The 25149-nt window shown below is 41.3% G+C and overlaps 1 protein-coding gene across 1 annotated transcript in view; it reads right to left on the bottom strand.

The window, feature by feature from the left end:
• Positions 1-25149, bottom strand: part of ERBB3 (erb-b2 receptor tyrosine kinase 3) — a 139649-nt gene that overhangs the window by 4334 nt on the left and 110166 nt on the right. Inside the window, exons 17-27 of the mRNA XM_089680044.1 lie at positions 23889-24030; positions 23098-23217; positions 22891-22989; positions 19715-19906; positions 17382-17537; positions 14104-14179; positions 13708-13854; positions 13524-13621; positions 5648-5818; positions 1813-1884; positions 570-837 (exon numbers count right to left, since the gene is read on the bottom strand). Of these exons, the coding sequence (XP_089536170.1) occupies positions 570-837; positions 1813-1884; positions 5648-5818; positions 13524-13621; positions 13708-13854; positions 14104-14179; positions 17382-17537; positions 19715-19906; positions 22891-22989; positions 23098-23217; positions 23889-24030 (1541 nt within the window). The remainder of the gene's footprint in view (positions 1-569; positions 838-1812; positions 1885-5647; positions 5819-13523; positions 13622-13707; positions 13855-14103; positions 14180-17381; positions 17538-19714; positions 19907-22890; positions 22990-23097; positions 23218-23888; positions 24031-25149) is intronic.

Genomic DNA, 25149 nt, shown 5'->3' on the forward strand with positions numbered 1-25149 from the left:
CACTGTGCATAGCAATCTTTGACTGTGTATTGTGGGTTGCATAGTAGCACCTAATGTATAATCATTCTAAACCTGAGCTCGAACACCTGGACTCTTTACAAGCACCCTGAGGGATATTTATCGGGCAAATTAGTGACAAAGCACAAATAAGTTTGGGTCACCTTCAGCGACAAGCTTATAGACCAGTGCATCGGTATTCCTGGGCAACCAAGTGCAACTGTTTGCAAAGTTCAAAGACAGCTCTATTACTGAAGATGAGACAAACTTTTACTCTAAAAGATATATAATCAAGAAGTAATCAGGGTCAAGTTTCACTCAGTCACAATACGACTTTACTCTGGCTGTAACCTTGTAATAAATCTGTCTCACGATATGTCTTACTGTTCAGATTTAGCATTGCTTAATTGTGCAACAGAATTGATAAATGTTTCCCTCTATGTACAGGAAAAAAACAGTAATTTATCTGAAATATAGTAAACAGATGTGTAACTGAAATCATAAATATTTTTCTGAATATTAATTTTTTGTTATTTTTACTGTAAAACTATAAAAATCAGATCCATACATACCTCCTTGGCTGAGCTGTGGCATAATATACTCGCTATCTGTATCTGGTGTATCAGGAAGCAAGCTTTCCCTTTGAGAACGATAGGCACTGTCAAGGCGAGAGCGGGAACTGCGACTCAGGCTTCCACCGCCATATGACAAATATTCTGCTGTGTCCATATCAGATAAGGTACAACATCCCTCTGATGACTCTGATACTGTGCGACCTAAGGAGTCATCCCTTCTACGTGTCCCCCGTCTAGGAACTGGGTCAGCACGTTGCAGAGAGCCCTAAAAGCAAACAAAAAAATCAACTTTCTTTTCTAATATTGCTGAACAATTTCTGTACACCTCTATGGTATCCATTGACATGATTAGACAATTATTAGGCTATTTACAAAGAATAGCAGACCAAGCCAGATGATAACTGTCAACAATTCTAGCAGAAAGTGCAGTGCTCCCCTGCCCCTCCATTCAGCCACTTGGAGCAAAGAAAAATGCATAGTACTTTGGGGTACAAGGAACATGTGATTCGGTCCCCTTTTTTCCTTGCGACAGAACTGGTGCTTGGAGATCAGCCACCCAGGAACTTTGCAATGTTATATTGGCCATACACATTTGAATTTTGGCTGTTTCCTGATAAATTAGCCAATCTTTCAGCTGTGGGTGGCCATTTCAGTACCACCTGGCTTGTCAAATTTTGATTTGAAAATCGAAGGAGCCAGGCAGAAAATTCTCACCTGAACACTGACTGCAGCAAATCAAATGCAGTCACTGCTTGATTATTCTGACAGCCACAGAAGCAGAGGCTGTCAGAATAAAATATCTGGCAAAGAAGAGTCCTCCATCCACACTGGTTAGGGGAAGTTATTGATTTCCTTCATTCAGCCCAATAAATCCTAATACTTTATCATAACTAGGCTAGTAGCAATTAACTGTGGCTTTACACAGGGTGGATTTTCACCAAACTTCAAGATTTTTGTCAATATGGTTGAAAGATCTTTGCAAATATGTTTTGCATACCTGAATTCTATAGCCACAATGACAAGTCAATTTCATTTTGTGATCAGGTAACATTTTCTGAATGATTTATTCATGCATTTTATCACAATGCAAGAAATAAGGAAGGATATAGACAAAAGAGGTAACTTTTTGGAGAATTGTGATGGGTATTTGTCCCAGGTAAGTATAAGCAGAAATAAACCCTATACATAAACATAGCAGAGGCAATATGAAGGTGGAGCCAGAATGGGATTGACTGGTTACCTTTTTAGTAATGCTGCCAGTGGTTTGGTTCATTGGAAGATACCCAGCAAGAGAACTTTGCACACTTTGACTCTGAAATATAAAAGTATTCAGAAAAGTAAATTGCAGCTTCTGTTTTTAATTTTTTTGTTAAAGCAACGATACAAAGCCTGATTTTCAGGCAGATCAGTTACTCTTGAATTAATTGACCTATGTGTGGGAACTCATGACTCCTACACTCACCCATTGTCTGCTCCTATATCAATTAAGTGGTACAGGAAATCTAATTACATGATCCCTACCAATAGACCTTAGAGGCCAGTCATTCTTGTAGATACAATTTTACCTCCCTGGGGGCACATTGCCAAAGCACTGCAGCAGGCTCTATAGCGGAGTTTACAAAGGCGAGGGGGTATAACAGAAAGCTATTGATGGTTTATTAATGAGGAACAAGTACTGTTTATTAGTAAGGAAAAAAGTTTCCTTGCTTGCCTGATCAACAGTTCCCACATCTACAGGGACACCCACAAATATTGACTCATCACCCAAACTCTCTTTTTCTCTCTCTGTATAGGATGGGTTGTAATAGCATAATCAAAAAGCACATTGTGTCTACTAGTGCACTGGTAATCCCAGTAACAATTCTCTTTCTCAAGGCACATATCTCTTTGAAAAGGCTCAAATTTGCTTTAGTCATGGCTCACAACCAACTTTAAAATGTATTTGTGTAAACTTAAAGGGAAACTCCACTTTCATGAGAAAAAAAAAACATTTTAGTGAGATACTCCCAAAGGGAAATCACATCTAAAAGGATGCGGACCGTGCAGTTTCCATCATTAGAGCCCTGCAGGTGCAGCAGCTGATTGATAATTATGAAATCACTCCCGTACAGATTCACTTTGCACATGGACACAGACAAACAAGCAGCTACTCCTTCGGAATAACAAAAAGGTAGGAATCTTCAACAAAGTTTGTTAAAATCCTTGCAATGTACATAGAATGTTTTTTTTCTCAACAAAACTGGGGTTACACTTTAATGTTGTATTAAACCTAGATCCAGCCAGAAAGTATGTTCCTTTTACAGACCAAGCTGTCCAGACAAAGTAGCATGGTCAGCTTTTATTTATTTATATAAAACATGTATTCCAAAAGGGAAAAAACAGTTTTCTGTAACTGATTATAAAAGTGTTAGCTTGAGTTCAGCTTCAATTTGTTAGTCAAGTCCATTTAAATCTGTTTAACACTACTCTTTTCCCAGACTGACAACGCTTCTGTACAAAGGTGTCTGCTTTACTACTTCATCCAGAATGCAGACACCCTAAAACAGGAAGTGTGTTACTGGCTGGATCACCAGGTAAAATTAAGGAAAAAAAAGTCTAAGGCTACTTTCACACTGATCTGCCACAAAAACACAGAAACAACGAATAGGCGTTTTTACCGCGCTATTGCCACACTTTGAGCGATTTTTAAAGGACACGTGACTTAAAAAGTGCACAAAAAAATGCTTCTCAGAGGTGTTTTTGAGGCGCTCTTCAGGTGTTTTCCATTGATTTCAATGGGAAGACATGTTTTGGGGGCTTTTATTTTAACTCACCAAACATGCCCCAAAGATGCTGCAAGCAGGAGTTTTCACACTGCACCGCAAGCGCAATGCCTCAGTGTGAAAACATACATAGATGCAGTGGGGAAAATAATTATTTGATCCCCTGCAGATTTTTTAAGTTTTCCCACTTACAAATAAATGAAGGGTCTATAATTTTTATCATTGGTGTATTTTAAATGATAGAAACAGAATATCAACCAAAAATCCAGAAAAAAAAAAAAACGATACAAATGTTATGAATTGAGTTGCAATTCAGTGAATAAAATAAGTATTTGATCCCCAAGCAAAACATGAATTAGTACTTGGTGGAGAAACCATTGTTGGCAAGCACAGATGTAAGACATTTCTCGTAGCTGGTTACCAGGTTTGCACACATCTCAGGAGGGATTCTGGTCCACACTTCTTTACAGATCTCTAAATCCTCAAGGTTTCTTGGCTGTCACTTGGCAACTCAAAGTTTCAGCTCCCTCCATAAATTCTGTATAGGCTACTCCATGACCTTAATTGGCTTCTTCTTGAGCCACTCCTTTGTTGCCTTGGCAGTATATTTTGGGTTATTGTCATGCTGGAAGGCCCATCCACGACCCATCTTCAGTGTTCTGGAATAGGGAAGAAGGTTCTGATAAAAGATTTTACAATACATGGCCCCATCCATTGGCCCCTCAATGTGGCAAAGTCGGCCTGTATCTTCAGCAGAGAAACAGCCCTAAAGCATAATGTTTCCATTTCCATGCTTGACTGTAGGGATGGTGTTCTTAGGTTCACAGTCAGCATGTTTCTTCCTCCAAACATGGCAAGTTGACTTAATGCCAAAGAGCTCATCTGACCACAGCACTTTTTCCTAATCCTTCTCTAAATCATTTAGATGTTCACTGGCAAACTTCAGATGGGCCTGTACATGTGCCTTCTTGAGGAGGCGGACCTTGCGGACGTTGCAGGATTTCAATCCATGGCGACATATTGTGTTACCAATGGTTTGTTTGGTGACTGTGGTCCCAACTGCCTTGAGATCATTCACAAGCTCCTCTCGTGTAGTTCTGGTCTGTTCCCTCATTTTTCTCATGATCATTCTTACCCAATGAGGCAAAACCTTGCATGGAGCTCCAGACAGAGGGCGAATGATGGTTTTTCTGTATTTCTTCCATTTGCAAATAATCGCTCCAACATTTGTTTCCTTCTCATCAAGCTTCTTGATGATGGCATTGTAGCCCATTCCAGCCTTGTTCAGGTCTACAATCTTGTCCCTGATGTCCTATGACAGCTCTTTGGTCTTGCTCATGGTGGTAAGGTTTGAATGGAAGAAAGATTCTGTGGACAGGTGTTTTTTATACATTTAACAAGTTGTTAGGAGCAACTTCTTAAATTGACAGGACTAACCTGTGTACCATAGGAGCACATAGCCAGTCTGTGGGAGCCAGAATTTTTGCTGGTTGATAAGGGGATCAAATACTTATTTTACTCACTGAACTGCAACTCAATTTATAACATTTGGATCATGTGTTTTTTCTGGATTTTCGGTTGATATTCTGTCTCTATCATTTAAAATACGCATATGATAAAAATTATAGACACTTATATTGTAAGTGGGCAAACTTACAAAATCTGCAGGGGATAAAATAAATATTTTCCCCACTGTATACATTCATATACATAGGGAAGCATTTTTCTTGAGCTTTTCAGGCGTTTTTCTTTAATGCAAAAACACTTCAAAATCTCCTCAGTGTGAAAGAAGCCTAAAAAAGAAAATAATTCAGCCACCACATATCTAAGGACTGTTAATCTGCAATATATTACATTTTGTTCTTGAGTTTTTAACTGGCACTCCAGCCAAAACCCTTTTTTCCTTAATTTGGATATACCAGAAGCGTCTGTCAGTTTTGTTTGTTTGTTGTCAGCGTTAAAGAGATTTTGGAATTAACTTTTCTACTTTAAACAACTAGCTGTGATTTCTATAAATGCCAAAAAATATTTTTGTTTCTTTCTTTAGATAGCAGCTGTATTCACTTGTAGACCAAAATTTCTAGAACTCCCCACCCCATCAAAAGTTTCCTATCACTAGAACTGTTTACATGCATATTGTTAAAGCAAATAAAATCTCAGCACTAAGAGAAATTTCAGCAAAAGCATTGGAAAGTCTTCCCTTATTATTTACAAGACAGAAGCAGGTAAGAATCTTCAAAAAATGTTGTTGAAATATTTGCAATGTACATACTGTAGTAGACCTAAAGCTTTTTTTTCTTTTTAAGGACTTACCCTTGAATAGTCTATTCTGTGCCGTGATGCATAGACAGTACTGGGAGTTTTAGGATGTGAATTCACATCATCTTCCTCTGTGTCTAAATCCGTATCCAACTCCTCTACTTCTTTCTCACACAATGCTGGCTGTTCTCCAAAGACAGGAGACTGGGGGATTTCACTGTCCCGCTATAAAAAAAAAAAAAAAAACACATTTTGAATGTCAAGTTACCTTTCTTTTTTAAATTAAAAAAGAGATTTTATTATGAATTTTGCATAACGTATATAACAATAAACAGTTTTTGTAAAAGAACAAAGTTGCCTCTAGTCATTCATATAGGCACATCATTATTGTACAGCAAGTTATAGTTATTAATATACAGGATTAATATAGCGCCAACAGTGTGCATAGCGCTGTACAAAATGAAGGTAGACATTACAGTTACAATACAATTTGGTACAAGAGGAAACAGAGCCCTGCTCAGTACAGTTTACAATTTCGGAGATGCAAGATAAGCAAGGCTTGTACAGTACATAGTGCTAAACATGAGGCGTTTACAAGAGAAGTCATGTTATCAAAGACCTTCATCCGTAACAGTTGAGTCATGAATAGCATGTCAGTTTGTGTAATGGCATTGAAATATTTATAACCTGTTTGCATTCTAACATGGATGGAGAGTGTTTTCTCTTCCAAGTCAGGACTATTTTCTTTCTAACATAAATATACAATATATGTAGTACATACAGTACTAAGTATTTATCATTATCTTAAAAAGCCACCTATGATGCCAAGAAGGCAATTCTTTCAGATAGGGATGTTAAAGAGATTCAAAGTTACTTCAAAAGAGGTATTAACCTTTGTTCAGAACTGTACATATCTACAATTCCAAAGAGCTTGTACAAAGTTGGCCTCTTTTCCACAATCCCTAAAATACATTTTTGGTCAGGGTTTGTCAGCTGGGGTTCCATGGAACCCTAATGATCCTCTAGAGGTTTCTAGGTATTCCTTGAGCAATTTCTACCTACCAAATAGGTTCCCACTGACACCATTGTTCTTCAGCTAGCTATCTGTGAGGAGGTAATTAATCAAAATGTCCACAAGTAAAAGGAGCATTCTTCCCACTGAATATAACACTAATGTATCATGAGTTGTAGATATAGAAATTTTTAGCAGGGGTTCCCCACACCCAGAAAGTTATTTCAAGGGTTCCTCTGTGTTGAAAAGGTTGAGAAAGGCTGTGTTAGAGGTTTTGAAGGCCAAGTTTAAAATTTTAACTGGAGTATAATAGACCCGGTTAAAGAGTTTCAGCTAAATTACCTGGTTTTTAGAGGATATTAGTACAGTCATGTAGGTGAATTCGAATTCTGCCTACTAAGTCAGAGAGTGGCATCACCTGACTCTACCATTTCTCTCTTGTTCTATTGTATTTAGAGGTGCGTTACTTAAAAAGAGTCGATTAGTATTTGGAGATTAGTTTTGTTTGATCTGTTCGTCTGAGCAAGTGTTGGTACTCAAAGGCACCATTGTTTAAACCAAATTGCATAAGATTCGCATGTCTCAGTTGGAGCATACAGAAAGTCCAAAGTCTACCTGGAATTGTTGGAGTGAACTCAATTCTCATAAAGTGAATACATTTGTCAGGGATCTCAAGCCGGATCGTGGCGTGTGGGTCTGCGCATGCGCGATGTGCCAAGGCACACTGGCGTGCGGGTACTAGGACCTGGGCATCCGCGACGGCAGCGGCGCTCGCGATTGCGGACACGCGCCTGGCACCAATAGGAGCGTAGGGCTCCCTATTTAAATGGACTGACAGTGCTTAGTTGCCGTATGGTCTTTCCTGTGTTCTGTGAGTTTACTTTGCTGCTGACCCTGCCTGATCCTGATCTGCTGACTTCTTCTGCTCTGACCCCTGGCTTGCCTGACCATTCTCCTGCCTGCTCCTGCACCTTTGATCCCCTGTTGCCGAACCTGGACTGTGACCCGTTTATTCTTCTGCCTGCCGTTTGTACCGACCTGCTCCGCTGTTACCGACCCGGCCTGTCTGACCTCGCTTACTCTGCCTCCTCACATCAGACTCTCACCTGCTGCGTACCACCGACAGGTGCCTCTACCACGGCTGGCTGCATCCAGGGGTCGCGACCTGGTCTCGGCTTGCTCCAAGTCCATCCCCACCATCAGGGGCTCTGGTGAACAAGCAAGTCGGGACTTCCGTGCCCTGGGGAATTCTGGTCTGTGGAACGCTAGAGGCTACCACCGGTTGGTCCCTAACAGAACCATACGGCCATGATGGAGTCTGGAGGAGGACCTTCTCCCGGGGAGGAAATGTGCCATCATCTGTCAGCGCTTACCCAAGCCGTCAAGACGCTGGAAGAAGGTTATAAGCATTTGGAGGGACGTGTTCAGGCCCTAGTGGCACCTACGGTCACAGCATCAGACCTGGTCAGTTCACCTCCTACTAGTAGCCCTGCAGGACCCTCCGCTGGAGCAGTGTTCTCCATTCCCCCGCCGGAACCGCGAGTCCCAATGCCCGAGCGGTTCCATAGGGATCGAGGGAAGTTTTGGGCCTTCCTGAACTCCTGCCAGCTCTACTTCGACCTCCAACCTCAAACGTTTGCATCCAAATCTGTGAAGGTGGTATTTGTAATATCCCTACTGCAGGGTGAACCCCAGGCCTGGGCACATCGTCTATTAGAGGCTCGCCATCCGTACGTGAACTCTGTGGCAGAATTCTTCAAAGCGATGGCACAACTATATGACGATCCTCAGCGAGCTGCTTCATCCGAAGCAGCCCTACATTCTCTGCAGCAGGGACGCCGGGCAGCAGAAGATTATGCCTTGGAATTCAGGTGATGGTGTGGAAAAACACAGTGGAATGATGTGGCACTGCGCCCTCAGTTCCGCCTAGGATTGTCCGAGCCCCTTTAAAGTTGAATTGGCAAGGGTAGGTGTGCCTTATTCTTTGGAAAAACTAATCACCTTGGCTATTCAGATTGACCGTAGGTTACGGGAATGAAGGCAGGAAAGGTCCGGTCAAGGGTCAAGGCCAACATAGATGTTGCCACGTGTTCCTATCCCATCGCATCCTGCAGTCAGTAATCTGAATCCTGAACCAGCTGACGGAACAGAGCCCATGCAACTTGGGTTAATGCGGCCATCTCTCACGGCTGAGGAACGCCAAAGATGCAGAGTGAATAATCTATGTCTGTACTGCGGAGTTGCGGGTCACATGGTGTGTTCCTGTCCTGAGAAACTCTGTAAGTACTCTACCATTTTTTCTATGTCTCCAATCTGTGTAGATGATCCTACTCATGTAGTCGTGCCAATCTCGTTCCAGCTCCCAGGAAGAACCATGCAGGTAACGGCTATTATTGATTCAGGGGCCTGCAGTTGCTTTGTGGACCTTAACTTTGCAGCTCAGCAACGGAGTCCATTACTGTCCAAAGAGCAAGGCTTGAATATTTTCCTGGCTGACGGTTCCCGAATTAAATCAGGGTTGGTAGATCGGGAGACTCCTCCTTTATGCACCACAGTAGCAGGCCCCCACCAGGAACTCCTCCGCTTGGACGCCATTGCGTCCCCTCTATTTCCGGTAATTTTCGGGCTCCCGTGGCAAGGGGCTCATGATCCCCAAATTAACTGGAAAACTGGATCTGTTCAGTTTCACTCACTATACTGCCAGGAGCACTGCCTCCTAAAGTCATCACTAGGCCCCCCAACCTTGTTGTGTGTGAATACAGATACAGATCTAGCACAAACGGTGCCTCCCACCTACCATCATTTCCTTGACGTGTTCAGCCCGCGAAGTGCAGATATTCTCCCTCCACACCGGGCCTATGACTGCCCCATTGACCTGCTCCCGGGATCTGAGATCCCCTTTGGCCGAATCTTCCCGCTGTCGGAACGTGAGTTGGGTGCCTTAAAGGAGTATATTGATGACAGTCTGCGGAAGGGATTTATTTGCCCCTCCACTTCACCAGCTGTAGAAAGCAAGAACCAGTCCCTGAGGCCCTGCGTGGATTATAGGGACCTGAATAAAATCACCGTGAAGAATCGGTACCCCCTTCCCTTAGTCCCTGAACTATTTCAGAGACTAAAAACGACCTCTATTTTTACTAAACTAGACCTCAGGGGAGCCTATAATCTGGTTCGCATACGGGAGGGGGATGAGTGGAAGACCGCTTTTTGCACACGATCCGGGCACTTTGAGTACCTAGTTATGCCATTCGGTCTCTGTAACGCATCGGCCACATTCCAACATTTTGTGAATAACATTTTCAGGGACATCCTGGACATCTATGTGATTGTGTATTTGGATGACATCCTGATTTTTTTCTTGTCCCTGGAGACACATAGGGGTCACGTCAGGAGTGTACTGGAGCGACTGCGCAAGCATGGGCTGTATGCTAAAGCTGAGAAATGCAGCTTTGAGCAGCGCAGTATCCCTTTTTTGTGGTTGATCATTTCAACCAATGGTGTTGCGATGGACCCCCAAAAGATATCTTCAATTTTAGAATGGCCAGTTCCCACGGATAAAAAAGGGTTCCAGCAATTTATTGGCTTCGACAATTTTTACAGAAAATTTATTAAGAATTTCTCGGGCCTGGTAACTCCCATCACTCAACTTACTAAGGTGGGGGTGCATTTCCGATGGACACCTGAGGCACAGGCCGCCTTTGAATCTTTGAAAAAACTGTTCACGGCAGCCTCCATTTTGAGTCACCCTGACGCCTCATTGCCCTACATTCTGGATGTAGATGCTTTGGAAGATGCAGTAGGAGCTATTCTGTCGCAAAGGGTAGGAGTAAAGGAGCTGATGCACCCAGAAGCTTTCTTTTCTAGAAAACTCTCCCCATCAGGAAGAAATTACGATATCGGGGATCGGGAGTTAGCGATTAAGACAGCACTGGAGGAATGGAGATATCTATTGGAAGGAGCATTGCATCCCATCCTGGTCTATACCGACCATAAAAATCTGGAATATCTGAGGACAGCAAAACGCCTCAGGCCGCAGGCCGAGATTTACTCTGCACATCACTTATCAACCCGGGTCTAAAAATACTAAGCCAAATGCTCTCTCCCGGATGTTTGAGGACCCTGGGGAGACAGCCAAACCTGATACCATTCTGCCGGCGGGTAGCTTTTTGCTACTTCAGTCCGAACTCCTAACCAGACTACAGGCTGCTTCCACGAGGACTCCTAGGCCACCTGGAGTCTCATTACAGAGCAAAGAAGGTCTCTTGTGGAGGGGGGAGCAGATCCTGGTACCTGACGAGACGCGAGCTCTGCTCTTGAGCTATTGCCATGACCACCCGTTAGCAGGCCACTTTGGGGTACACAAGACATTGGACTTGGTCCAACACATGTTTTGGTGGCAAAGCATGGCCAAGGATTGCGAAACTTATGTCAAGTCCTGTGCCGTCTGCAGCAGAAACAAGCCCACCAGAGACAGGGCTTGGGGCCTGCTGCGACCATTGCAGGTGCCCAACAGACCCTGAAGCATGATCGCAATAGATTTTGTGGTGGAATTACCGCCATCACAAAACCATACTGCGATCTTTGTGGTGGTAGACCGGCTTTCCAAGATGGCTCACTTCCTTCCATTGAAAGGTACACCATCTGCTTCAGAAACAGCACAGGTGTTTATCAAAGAAATTGTAAGACTACATAGAGTGCTGAAGAACATTGTATCTGATCGGGGTGTTCAGTTCACTTCAAGGTTTTGGAGGGCTTTGCGCGAAGGGTTGGAAATCGAACTTTCATTCTCCTCAGCATACCACCCACAAACAAATGGACAAACTGAGCGAACCAACCAAACACTAGAACAATACCTTAGGTGCTATACATCGTTCCTCCAAGATAACTGGCTGGCACTTTTACCTCTAGCAGAGTTTGCTTATAATAATGCTTGCCACTCTGCTACTAAGCAATCTCCATTCTTCGCTAACTATGGCTTCCATCCCTCTTTTCTGCCTAATTTGATCCCAGAGAAATCAGTCCCAGCAACTCAAGAGACCCTGAATTTCTTTACAGCCAATAACAAGTTATTACTAGAAACCATTGTAAAGGCCCAGGAGGACAGTAAAAGAATGTTTGATAAAAAGAGAAGGGGGGAATTGGTTATACATCCAGGGGACCAGGTGTGGCTGGCAACTACCAATCTGAAACTGGCGTGTCCATCAAGAAAATTGGCACCCTAATTCGTGGGTCCTTTCCGGGTAGAGCGTAAGGTTAATGGCACTTCCCGAGTCTTTCAAAATCCATCCTGTGTTTCATGTGTCCCTACTGAAACCCGCTGTAGCAGATCCTTTTACAGAGCGTAGATCTATACCCCCAGAGGCCATAGACATCGACGGGGAAGAGGAATTCGAGGTGGAAGCTATTATTGACTGCAGGTGGAGGGGTGGGCAAACACAGTATCTCATCAAGTGGAAGGGCTATGGGCCAGAGGAGAACTCATGGGAACCTGCTCGAAATGTTCATGCCGCTCGGTTAATTCAGGAATTCCTTCACAACCAGCCTCAAAGGAGAAACCGGTTGGGCATCCGGAGGCTGCCCGTGGGGGGGGGGGCAATGTCAGGGATCTCGAGCCGGATCGTGGCGCGCGGGTCTGCGCATGCGCGATGTGCCGAGGCGCACTGGCATGCGGGTACTAGGAACAGGGCATCCGCGACGGCAGCGGCGATCGCACATGCACACTCTCGATCGCGATCATGCGCCTAGCACCGATAGGAGCGCAGGGCACCCTATTTAAATGGACTCTGACAGTGCTTAGTTGCCGTATGGTCTTTCCTGTGTTCTGTGAGTTTACTTTGCTGCTGACCCTTCCTGATCTGCTGACTTCTCCTGCTCTGACCCCTGGCTTGCCTGACCATTCTCCTGCCTGCTCCTGCACCTTTGATCCCCTGTTGCCGAACCTGGACCGTGACCCGTTTAATCTTCTGCCTGCCGTTTGTACCGACCTGCTCCGCTGTTACCGACCCGGCCTGTCTGACCTCGCTTACTCTGCCTCCTCACATCAGACTCTCACCTGCTGCGTACCACCAACAGGTGCCTCTACCACGGCTGGCTGCACCCAGGGGTCGCGACCTGGTCTCGGCTTGCTCCAAGTCCATCCCCACCATCAGGGGCTCTGGTGAACAAGCAGGTCGGGACTTAGATTCCGCGCCATGGGGAATTCTGGTCTGTGGAACGCTAGAGGCTACCACCGGTTGGTCCCTAACAACATTGGTCTAGATATTTAACGTCAATGGAAGTCCAGTGGTTGGTATTTGTGTGAGAAACTCGAGCAACATTGAACCAAGATAGCAATGCCATTTCTTAAAGAAGAATGTCACCATTCTTTTTTTTAATACTTACCTAATAATGGGTTGTCATTAATTGTGATACTCACCCACGCACCCGATCCAGCTTTTTCCTGCTGCATTCGGCTTTGCCATTGACACTGCCTGGGTTCTGCACCTTCATCTTCTTTGACAGTTGACTCTTTTGGGTGCCCCCCATAAGATGCAATGCAAGGCCCGCCCCCTCCTCCATCTGCTCAATGGAAGTCAATACCTCATGGGAAATGTGAAATGCATATTCTAGGAGACACCAGGAGCAGAGCATATCACATGTCATCCTTGCCTGGGCAAGAATAGAGGATGACAGGGCAGATTGGAATGAAAAAGTATAAAAGAAAAAAAATAAATAAAAGGGGATATTCATGTGACGGGGAGGTTTGTATGTAGTGTACATAGATTTTAAAATCTCTTTGTGAATGAAAAAGTGTTGGAATCAGTAAAATAGCTTTTTATGCAAAGAAAATAACAATTAAGTGATAATAAATTAAATAGGAGACTAATTCCAAAAACTTCAGCTTTGGCAGTTGTGTTAGTTTAAGATGGGCCATCTCACCTTTATGACCAGGTACCGCGGTGGATCCCGGGCCATACGAGTAAATTCATTACCCAGTTCTTTGAATGTGGGACGAACATTTTCATCAATCATCCAACCTAAACATGCACATGAGAAAATGTTAGTGTTCCTACCATAAAAAAGCAGTTCTAAAATATACAACAAATAATTACCAATGACTCACATTTCACCATGACCATGTAGACATCAATAGTACAGATAACTGGCTGGGGAAGCCTCTCGCCTTTTTCTAGGAGGTCTGGCACTTCAGACAAACGAATACCTGGATATGGCTCATCTCCAAATGTCATCATTTCCCACAGTGTAACTCCTACATGAGACAGTTTATATTAAGTATGGACAGTGAATTTTTAGGCCTGGCGGTTTCTGAGAATACTTCCGAGCTTCTGTAAGCTTCTCTGTGTTGTTTTAATATTAAAGACAAGGCTCACTGTAGTTTGTGTACATTCTGGGAATGGGTCCAATAGCAACAATGAGTTGGTTATGGCTAATACATAAACATTAATAATTCATCAGTCTCAGCAAAATATGGGCACAAGGGGGTCGGTGTGACACTTACCATAACTCCACACGTCACTTTGATGAGTGTATTTGCCAAAGTGTATGCTTTCCAAAGCCATCCATTTAATGGGGGTCTGTGATGGGAACAAAGAAAAAAAGAGCACAATTTAGGGGCAGTTAAACATTATAAAGTAATAACTATTGCACTAAGGCACAAGATTTAAAGTTATACTTTAAATGTGTAATAATAAGAAGTAATATGTGAGTGCCTGCATATGTGCTCACATACATTGCATACGGTACCAACAGCCCTATTGAGCTGATGTGGAAATAGAAATTCAAGAGCCTATTATACCCAAGTGACAGTAGAGGGTTAGAAGTGGGTGGACTATTTGCATATCACATTCCCACAGCTTTGATGCTTTTGGAGGTCTGTATAAAGCATGCCTGTACAAATGCAGACACCTCTTGCAAATTCATTTGATTTTAGTGCTAGGAGACCAACACTGGTAGTTTTCAGTATAGAGCTACTGGTGCAGAGTGATACCCTCTTAAGGTTTCCTTGACTTTTTTAACAGGTAAATGTCTCCTTGACCTTCCCTGTAACTGAACTTATTCATGACACCAAGCTTTCCAGTTCAATAACGTCCTTACAGGATGTCTACAACCTGCAAGATGACCTCAATGCACTTGGGTAACTATGTGGCAAATGAGGTTTAATGTTGATAAATGTAAGGTTATGCACTTGGGGGCTAAGAATATGCATGCATCATACATACTAGGGGGGGGGTACAACTGGTGGAGAAGGACCTGATGAGTTCTGGTAGATCACAAGCTTAATAATGGCATGCTTGTTTCTAAAGCGAGCAAAATCCTCTCTTGTATTAAAAGAGGTGTAGACTCCAGAGAGAGAGAGAGAGAGAGAGATAATTTTACCCCTGTACAAATCATTAGTAACACCTCATCTGGAATATGCAGTTCAGTTTTTGGCACCAATTTACAAAAAGAACATTGGGGAACTGGAGAAAGTACAGAGAAGGGCAACCAAACTGATAAGAGGCATGGAGGAGATCAGCTATGAAGAAAGATTACAGGAACTGAATTTATCCTCTCTTGAGAAGAGGAGATTAAGGGGGGATATGATCAACATGTGTAAATACATCAGTGGTTCATATAGTGAACTCGGTGTAGAGTTATTCACCCTGAGGTCATCACAGAGGACAAGGGGGCACTTTTTACGTCTGGAGGAAAAGAGATTTAATCTCTAAATACGGAAAGGTTTCTTCACAGTAAGAGCTGTGAGAATGTGGAATACATTCCCTCAAGAGTTGGTTCTGGCCAGCTCAGTGGATTGCTTTAAAAAAAGCCTGGATTCTTTTCTAGATACACAGAATATAACTGGATACTAACATTTATAGCTAAAGTTGATCCGGGGAATATCCACTTTGGGTGTATAATTATAACTTTTTTTATGGTTGAACTGAATGGGCTTTTGTCTTTTTTTCAGCCAGACTAACTATGTAACTATGTAAGAGAAATCCATAGAGTTCCCCATCCATGCTATTGTAGATGGATGATTCTCCCTCTGCTGGCTAATGTATTTAGACAGCCGGTACACCAGCTTTTAGAATACCAGAACTTATTGGCTGCAATCACGGTTTAGCTTTTTTCTGCCCAGCTATTTTGATTTCTCCGTTGAAGGGTGTCGAGTCAGGTGGTGTTGGCAGGGCTGTCCACAGCTCGAATTTACACAGGAAATAGCCAAAGTTCAAACTGTGTATGACCAGCTAAAATGTTTAACCAATTCTCCATGTAATTCTGACATTAATATACTGTTATGCGAACTTAAAGTCCAACTCTAGGAAAAACTAAAAAAAGGTGCCCCCAGCAGTTTCTTAGAAGAAAAAAAAACAAACTCTGGTGAGTAATACTTTTCTTCCACAAGATGTCCTTGTTCTTATGGATTTAATGATGGCTAGCTATGACACCACACGTTCACATACAAGAACGCAGAGAGCGTAGCTGGCCTTTAACTCCTATCTTTGTATGGTCACCTCTCCTGTGCTTGTATCCTGTGTGCTGAAGACTTTGCCAAGAGATTCTGGTGCTGTCATACACTTACTGATGCACTTTTAAGGTGACCACATGGGCACCTTAACCCATCATCAGAACAGTACTTGCATAGCGCATGCTTCACAAGTAGCCAGTGTTCTACAGAACTATACAAACTAATATCCCGTTATTAAAGAAAGATGTGAAACAATAAATTAAGGTTTCAGAATATCTCTTGATGCAGACATCCACTTAGGATCCGCATTTTGCTCCTTGTCAGGACCTACGACCTCTGCTCTGTCTGGCAATGCCTCTTCTTGTTGAGCCACCTGAGATGCTGGACAGTTCCCTGTCTGAACTCTTAAGACAACCTTGCCTTGTGCCTTGCTTTTCTTGAATTTTGAACCCTTTGCTCCTTGCATGAACTGCCTACTAAAGCCATGCCTTTGCAATTTGCCAGATTATTGTGCTCTTTCCAGCCAATATCTCGCTCTTGTTACTCCTGCTGCCATCTGATTCTTTGCTACTACTCGTTAACGACCTTTAGAGCCCATTCACACTTGTGCGACTTGTCATGTAACATTCATATTTGAGCGACTTGAAAGTAATTCCTGCACTACTTTGGTCCGACTTTTATGCAACTTGAGGGCCATAGACTTCAATGTAAACCCTCCAAAGGTGCATGAAAGTTGTGCCTGACTAATATACATGCGACTTGTGTGCGACTTTGTATAGCACAAACAATCATCCTTGGTCAAAGCCAAAGTCACACCAAAGTTGCACACATACAAAATTGAGTCAAAGTCACAAGACGTTGCACTGTAAAGTTGCAATGAAAATCACACAGTTGCACAAATGTGAATGGAGCCTACTGTAAGCTTGTTCCTCGACTATGTGTCTGTTTGATCTCAACCTGCAACCACATGTTACCGACCTTTGGCTTGTTACTTGCTGTGCTTCTATTTGATCCCTACCTACTATATCTGCTACTGGACCCTGGCTTGCTCACCTCCTGGTGGGGCGATCTTGAGGACCGTGACCTGGTACAAACATGCAGCACTATCCACCATCAGGAGCTCTGGTAAATACCGGTTAGTGCTTAGACCTTGCACCTTGGGTGAGCTTGTGTCATCCAATAGGGTAACCTTTCTGTATACCTATCCTGCTGGCCGGAGGGAGTCTCTCTACTCCTATAGCTTCTGGTCTCTGACCCTGACCGAGATACTCCTAGTACATAAGAGGACAATATTGAAGAATGTTACATGCAATGCTTCATAATTTCACCTTGATTTCATTGTAGCAATATTTCTTGTCATCTGGGTACAACAGATCTGCCACACCAAAATCTGACACTTGAACGTGATTGACTGTTTTCATGAGGATGTTGCGAGCTGAGAGGTTCCTGTGAACCATGCGATGTTCTTCCAAGTAATACATTCCCTGCACAAAAAGAAAGAGAGATACATAAATACAGAAGTTGAAAAAAATCTAGGGCAATTATCAGTTTCCCTAACTTTTTTTGTATTCCAAGTATAACACACATGAATTACAACAAGAACACTTTGCTTTTAGTCTATGCGTTTTCCGCTGCGTTTTTACATGTTCACATCTCCTGTTGCTTTTTTGGAAAGGTTCAGGGAGTTTTTTTAAATGCAAAACGATGCGTTTTTGGTTCTATAGACTTTAATGGAGATACTGCAGAAAAGCATGTAGTGCGTTTTTTACGTGATTTTTATGTGTTTTGTGATTTATTCTGCTTTCATGATATTATTTTTTACTACAAGTTATAAAAAAAAATGCAAAACACATAAAAAATGCTTCAAAAACGCATAACAAATGCATCTGCAAAAACAACAAAAAGCACCACGAAAAGCACGTCAGAAACAGATGAAACGCAAACTGCATAGGTGTGAACCTAGCCTTAGTGACAGTCTGGTATCACAATTAGGAGAAGGTTTTGAAATAGATTTAAATGTTGATCAAATATTTTCTGCAGTACAAATTTACTTTGACTGGGGGTGGATGAATAAAGATCTTCGTTGCAATTACTTTTTATATGACTGTCTGCTCCCTAGCTCTTCCATTAAAACAAATAATTTTTTCAGATACTACTTTTTGCCAGTTTAGAGTTTAAAGAGAATAAATGTTAAGATAATCTAGTATTAATTATATCTTACTTTCTACATCTATCTTTTCTTTCTCAAAAGGTAGCTCTAGGATATTTAATGTTTTGTTCAATATACAAGGGAGAGCAATCAGCTTGATGAAAATAACCTCATCATATGACACGTTTATGTACTTGTGCCATGTTTACATTAAAACATCACTAAAGGCAAAACTTTTTTTTTTAGATTTGGATAGAGTGGTGAGGGGTTAGTGCCATTGCCAGGTTTTTATTGCTGTGTTCCTCATTAGGGAGATTTTCCTTCTTTGTACTGACCACCAAGTTCTCACCAGAACAGGAATAAATGGGAACTCATCAAATGAGAACCCTTCTTCCTATGGCAACTTTCTAAGAAGGAATATTGCCCACATTGGAAAGATATCCTCTTATTTCCTGGTGAGTTTACAGGGCAGGATGTGAAGGGAAATCTCTTTAACCCCCGTTCACACTGATGTGACTTGTCATGTCATTTGACTGTTCAAATTGCATGATAAGTTGCACCCTATAATTGGCAATGGAACCGTTCTATTCAGTGTGACTCTGACTTCATCTGAGTTACACGGATTTGAATAGTCGTTCCTGCACTACTTTTGCCAATTTCTGGTGCGACTTGACATCTGTGCATGAAGTTGCACAGATGTCTTACAAGTCGCACTGACATGCGACTTTGAAATTGTGCAACTTCAAAGGACTTCAAGTGAAGTTGCACAATTTCAAAGTTGTATTCAGTGTGAAACCTTATAACTAAAGGAAATTTTAGTTTAGTTTTGGATAGAGTGGAGAGGAATTAGAACACTTGTCAGTTTTTATTGCTGTCTGTGCCCCTGTTAAACATTTTGGGTCATCCCTAGAAAAATAATACAGGGGAAATCTTTCAATGAGGGCACTAGTTCTGGTGACTTGGGGTTCACCAAGGAATTCCCTTAACTTGTATGGATTTTCTCTCACTTTCTATTATATATATATATATATATATATATATATATTATACAGGCTTTATATATCACCAACAATTTGCTCAGCGGTTTACAATATAATGGGAGACAATACAGCAACAATACAGTTCAATATAACAGGGTTAAGAGGGCCCTGCTCCTTGGAGCTTACAATCTAGGAGATATATATATAATACCCTCCCTTGCAAAAAGGTTTTGCCTATAGTTCTCCTTTAATGAGAGATAGAAAAAAAGTGACACTGTTTTAACTCTCCCCTAATTTTATCCACAATGAGAAAAATATCTTTGGCTTTAAAATATACTTTAATTGTACAGTTTCGTTTTGAGGGAGTATCTCCATAGGAAGGGGATGCACAGGACCTCTAATCAAATTAATATATGGTGCAATATAGGTGCAATTAGCAACAAATAAAATAACCCCCCCTGACACTCACTGCTAGGGTCTCTGGAAGTGTCCCTCATATATTCATTTTTCAATCACAGTTAGTAGATCTCACCTTAGCAATCTGGACACACCAGTTAAGCAGCATTTGAGGACCAATAGCACTGGTGTTCTTATTCTGGCGAACATACTGCAGTAATGAGCCCATTGGAAGAAGCTGAGTAACCAGCTGCAGCTGTGTTCCTGGACAGATACCCAATAACCGCACGATACAGGGGTGATCAAGGCTTCCCATCGCCAACATATGCTGTAGAGTTATGAGAAAAAGGTTAAATCAAGATCACGACTTGTGATGTACACAAAGACTGATGACCTTATGACAAAATCTTCATTGGCACTTTGACAATTTGTAAAAACTCTCATCTACAAACATCTATACAATTAAATACTTTTAAAATAACTATTTTAAATTAAAGTCATTTTTTAAAATTATATTTACTTTTAAATAACTTTGATACAGTTAAATTTAGGTTTGATCTAATTTCAGGCTAAGTCTAAGAAGTAAGTGCAGCGTCTACTTAGCCATAAGTCAATAGGGTCAACTAAGACTAATCATCCTTGTTATGCACAAGTTGTACGTTTGCATAGTAAACTGGAATATCTCTTCATATCTCTTTTTAATTTTGTTATCTGATGTGTGAACCTATATTAAGGTTTTTAGGTTTACAACAAAAGAACACATATACATTCACCAATATCTATTAAATTAAACAGCTGAACCTGTTTGTCACAGATTTTTGTATGACATTAATGAGGGGCTCCTGTTAAGATTTCCTATGGCGTTAAGTTGTCTACATCAGGTTACCTATTTTTTGACAATTGTGTGTGTCTGTGTGTGTATATATAGATATATATATATCTATATATACACATGCACAGTTAGGTCCATATCTGTTTGGACACAGGCACAATTATCATACTTTTGGCTCTGTATGCCACCAGAATAAATTAAAATGACACAATCCAAATGAATTTGAAGTGCAGACTTTCAGCTTTAATTCAAGGGGTTGAACATAAATATTAAATATGAATTTTAGGAACTGCAACCATTTTTATACACTGTCCCTCCATTTTCAGGGGCTCAAATGTAATTGGACAAATGAATATAATTATTAATAAAATGTTAATTTTTAATATTTTGTTGAAAATCCTTTACTGGCAATGACTGCCTGAAGTCTGGAACCCATGGACATTACCAAAGACTGGGTTTCCTCCTTTCTGATGCTTTGCCGGGCTCTAAGTGCAGCTGTCTTAAGTTGTTCTTTGTTTGTGGGTCTTTCTGCCTTTAATTTTGCCTTCAGCAAGTGAAGTGCATGATCAATTGGGTTGAGATCAGGTGATTGACTCGGCCATTGCAGAATATTCCACTTCTTTTCCTTCAAAAGCTCCTGGGTTGCTTTTGCAGTGTGTTTTGGATCATTGTCCATCTGTACTGTGAAGTGCCATCCAATCAACATTGCTGCATTTGGCTGAATCTGAGCTGACAGTATACTGTATCTCTACACACTGCAGAATTAATCTGGCTGCTTCTGTCTTCTTTCATATCATCAATAAACACCAATGACCCAGTGCCACTGGAAGCCATGCATGCCCATCCTATCACACTGCCTCCACCATGTTTTACAGATGACGTTGTGTGCTTTGGATCATGAGCTGTTCCAACTGTCCAATTACTTTTGGCCCCTTGAAAAAGGGGGGTTGGCTACTCTTAAGAGCTGTAATTCCTAAACCCTTCCTCCCATTTCGATGTACATACCCTCAAATTAAACCTGAGAGTATGCACTTTCAGCCCATATCCATTATATAACTATAGCTTGAATATGTTTTGGTAAATACCTGGAAAAAACTAAAAATGGGGCAGCACAGTGGCTAAATGGTTAGCACTTCCGCCTGGCAGTACTAGGGTCATTGGTTCGAATCCCAGCCACGGCACCACCTGCCTGTATTTTGCATGTTCTCCCTGTGCCTGCGTGGGTTTCCTCCGGGTACTCCGGTTTCCTCCCACACTTCAAAGACATGCCAGTAGGTTCATTGGATCCTGTCTAAATTGGCCCTAGTATGTGGTATGTATGAATGTGAGTTAGGGATCTTAGATTGTACGCCCCTTGAGGGTTAGGGACTGATGTGAATGTACAATATATATGTGTAAAGCGCTGCGTAAATTGACGGCGCTATATAAGTACCTGAAATAAATAAATAAAATAAATAAAATTGTGCCTGTGTCCAAATATATATGGACCTAACTGTATATATATATATATATATATATATATATATATATATATATATGAAGAATAAAAAGTGAGACTAGATTTATAAATTATAATTAATGACTAGACTCAACTAAATAACTGAACCTTAATGTTTATCAGATTTTTATTCTTGGCTCCAGTTAATCACATGAAAGTAAATCTTCCATAGGTCTATAATTAAATGATATCAATGGACGTTTGCTGCAGGTAAGCAGTACATCTTTATCCATGACCCCCCCAACATTAGCATTCTGTTATCCTCTCTTGTCAGTGTCTTCGGTATATTGGACTAGTGTCAGTCCTCCACACAGTCTACTGTGCAGAGGGTTACAGAAGCCAATATAAAGAAAATTTCATGTATTTTTTTTAAAAACACCTGACTAAATTTGTATTTTATACTGCCTAGAAATGATTATAGAGTTGACCACAGTGGGAGGATAGGCACATACTGTGGGCCTACATTTAAATTGCAGACATATTTTAGGGCTTTTTTTCACTTTATTTTCACGTAATGATCCTGCAAATAACACACTCCCTGTCCTTAAGTAGCTACGCTAACTTCTCCACTTTATCTACGGAGCAAGCCATGGTAGTCACCCAGGCTGGACTTCAAATATGTCTGCCTTTTTTTAATCTCCGACTCCATTACATGGTGGCTGGGGGATAAATAGTTTACAGGTAAAATATTTTTGCTTTTCTGGCAAGATCAACAGTTACTGTATATCCTGTACTTGCTATAAATATTCTTAGCCTGAAAAGAGAAAACTAATGCAGCCAGCTCATCTAAGGACTGGTAAGCTGTAATGAAACATTTGTTAATGGGTTTAGTTATCCCTTAACAATTATATAAATTAATAACACGTAGTGCAGTTTTCTATTCTGCTGTATATATTCCTCTGAGTTCACAATATGATGTAACAATTGTAACAGTATTTTCACATCAATATATTTGCTATAAATAAAATCTACATGAACTTACATCTGTAACAGCATGGAATGTCTGGGAGCCATTCCGATCTTGTATAACTTTGATGCTGACTGGAATCTTAACAGAGTCTCCTTCTGGAATCCAAACACCCTACAGGCAATAAAGTGTGAATGATGAAAAAGAAAATAATTGGGCAAAAGAAGGAATGATAAGCAACACACATCACACATGTGTATAAAATAAAATATCATACCATACCTTGTGTACAGTGCCAAACACTCCAGAGCCCAAGATCTTCACTTTCTTCAGCTCAGTGCTTTTGAATATACGAGCTTGGACTGTGTTGGACTTTTCTGACGGGTCCATCATTTCTGGACACTGTCAAAAATGTTAGATTGTAATTAATTTATTATTCTGACATAGGTCAGGCAGACATTCCATATATAGCTACAAAAGGTATCTACTGTGGTAGAATATGATAAAAAAAAGTAAAATAAAGCATATTTAAGAGAAAAATGTGGATATTTAGCTTAAGGGCAAGAAACAAATATATATATATATATATATATATATATATATATATATATATATATATAAAATATCTGTTTTTCTAATTTCCCAAGACTAGTAATGTGATGTAACCATCATTACCATACCTTCAACCTCCCCTAGGTCAAAAAAAAAATAACCAGCTTGCTTAATTGTCAATAAAGGGAGCAGCATAACACTAATGAGGTCATGCTTACTCCTCCTGCCAGCACAAGCATGCGCATCAGATCCTGATTGGTCCCAGTTCTGCCCCCATGGCTGATATCAAGATAAATTAAGATAATTACATTAGCTGTATTTATTATTAAATTTCACAGTTTTAATGGCTACCTAACTGCATTCATTTCCTGCAAGTCAACCTTTTTAAAAAAAGTCTAAAGAAACTGCTATCTCACCTTGACTCTGACTATAAATTTTTGGAACTGGGTGGCAGCTGTAAATTTTAGCACATATGTCTACAAAGTACATTAGATGAGAGAGAAATGCTGAATGTGACCTACCTCTGCCCTCTCCAAGTAGCGCCTCATAGCTCGCTTCTTGCGGATTTGCAGCCCTCTCCAGTACAAAAGTGCCAGCAGGAGGCAACAAGCCAGAACAAAGAGGGAAGCCACAATTGCTACCGCCACCATTGCCTGAGTTTTACTGTAGACCAATAAAAAAGTCTATTAGAAAAACATAGTTCACAGTTACAAACACTGCTAAATCAGTTTGAGGCTTGGTTCACACCCATGCAGTTTGCGTTTGATCTGTTTATGCAGTGCTTTTTGCACATGCGTTTTTTACGTGTTTTTGATGCGTCTTGCGGGTTTTTCTTGTTGCTAGGCAGATTTAAAATGCAAAATGCCGCAAAAACACACTACATGCTTTTCTTCAGCATTTCCTTTGAAGTCTATGGAACCAAAAATGCAACCTTTTGTTTTAAAAAAGTCCTTGACTCTTTTCTAAAAAACACACCGGGTGAAAACGCAGAGATGTGGACCTGCCCCATAGGAAATCATATTAAATGGACTGTAGTGCATTTCTGCAAAATGAAAAATTGAAATTTTTAGGTGTGAAGCTAGGTTCATTGAATCAGTGTCCCTGTGCAATGGGGTTTTACTTTCCTAGTTTCCACTATATTGTGATTCATATCATAGTTACTTATCTTGGGTGCATTGTCATATTGTTTCACTAGAGGGCAGTGAAGCATTATCTTTCCTTATTCCCCAAACAGGTGAAACATTTAAACAAAACCTGCCATGTTAGAATTATGTGCGTTGCCGTTGCTGAGCTACTTCAATAACATTGGTTGTCTGGCTTTAATACTTACCAAGTCACAAACCCAGATCAAGTATCAAGTGAGGTCAGATTTCCTAGTCTATATACACTATATTGCCAGAAGTATTGGGACACCCCTCCAAATCATTGGATTCAGGTGTTCCAATCACCTCCATGGCCACAGGTGCATAAAATCAAGCAACTAGTCATGCAGACTGCTTCTACAAACATTTGTGAAAGAATGGGTCGCTCTCAGGAGCTCAGTGAATTCAAGCGTGGTACCGGGATAGGTTGCCACCTGTGCAATAAATCCATCCGAGAAATTTCCTGTTACTAAATAATCCACAGTCAACTGTTAGTGGTATTATAACAAAGTGGAAGCAACTGGGAACAACAGCAACTCAGCCACGAAGTGGTAGGCCACGTAAAATGACAGACCAGGGTCAGCGCATGCTGAAGTGCACAGTGCGCAGAACTCGCCAACTGTTTGCAGAGTCAATAGGT

This window comes from Staurois parvus, unplaced genomic scaffold, assembly GCF_062004578.1.
Source record: "Staurois parvus isolate SC_StPar_1 unplaced genomic scaffold, SC_StPar_1.0 ptg000017l, whole genome shotgun sequence".
NCBI lineage: Eukaryota > Metazoa > Chordata > Amphibia > Anura > Ranidae > Staurois > Staurois parvus.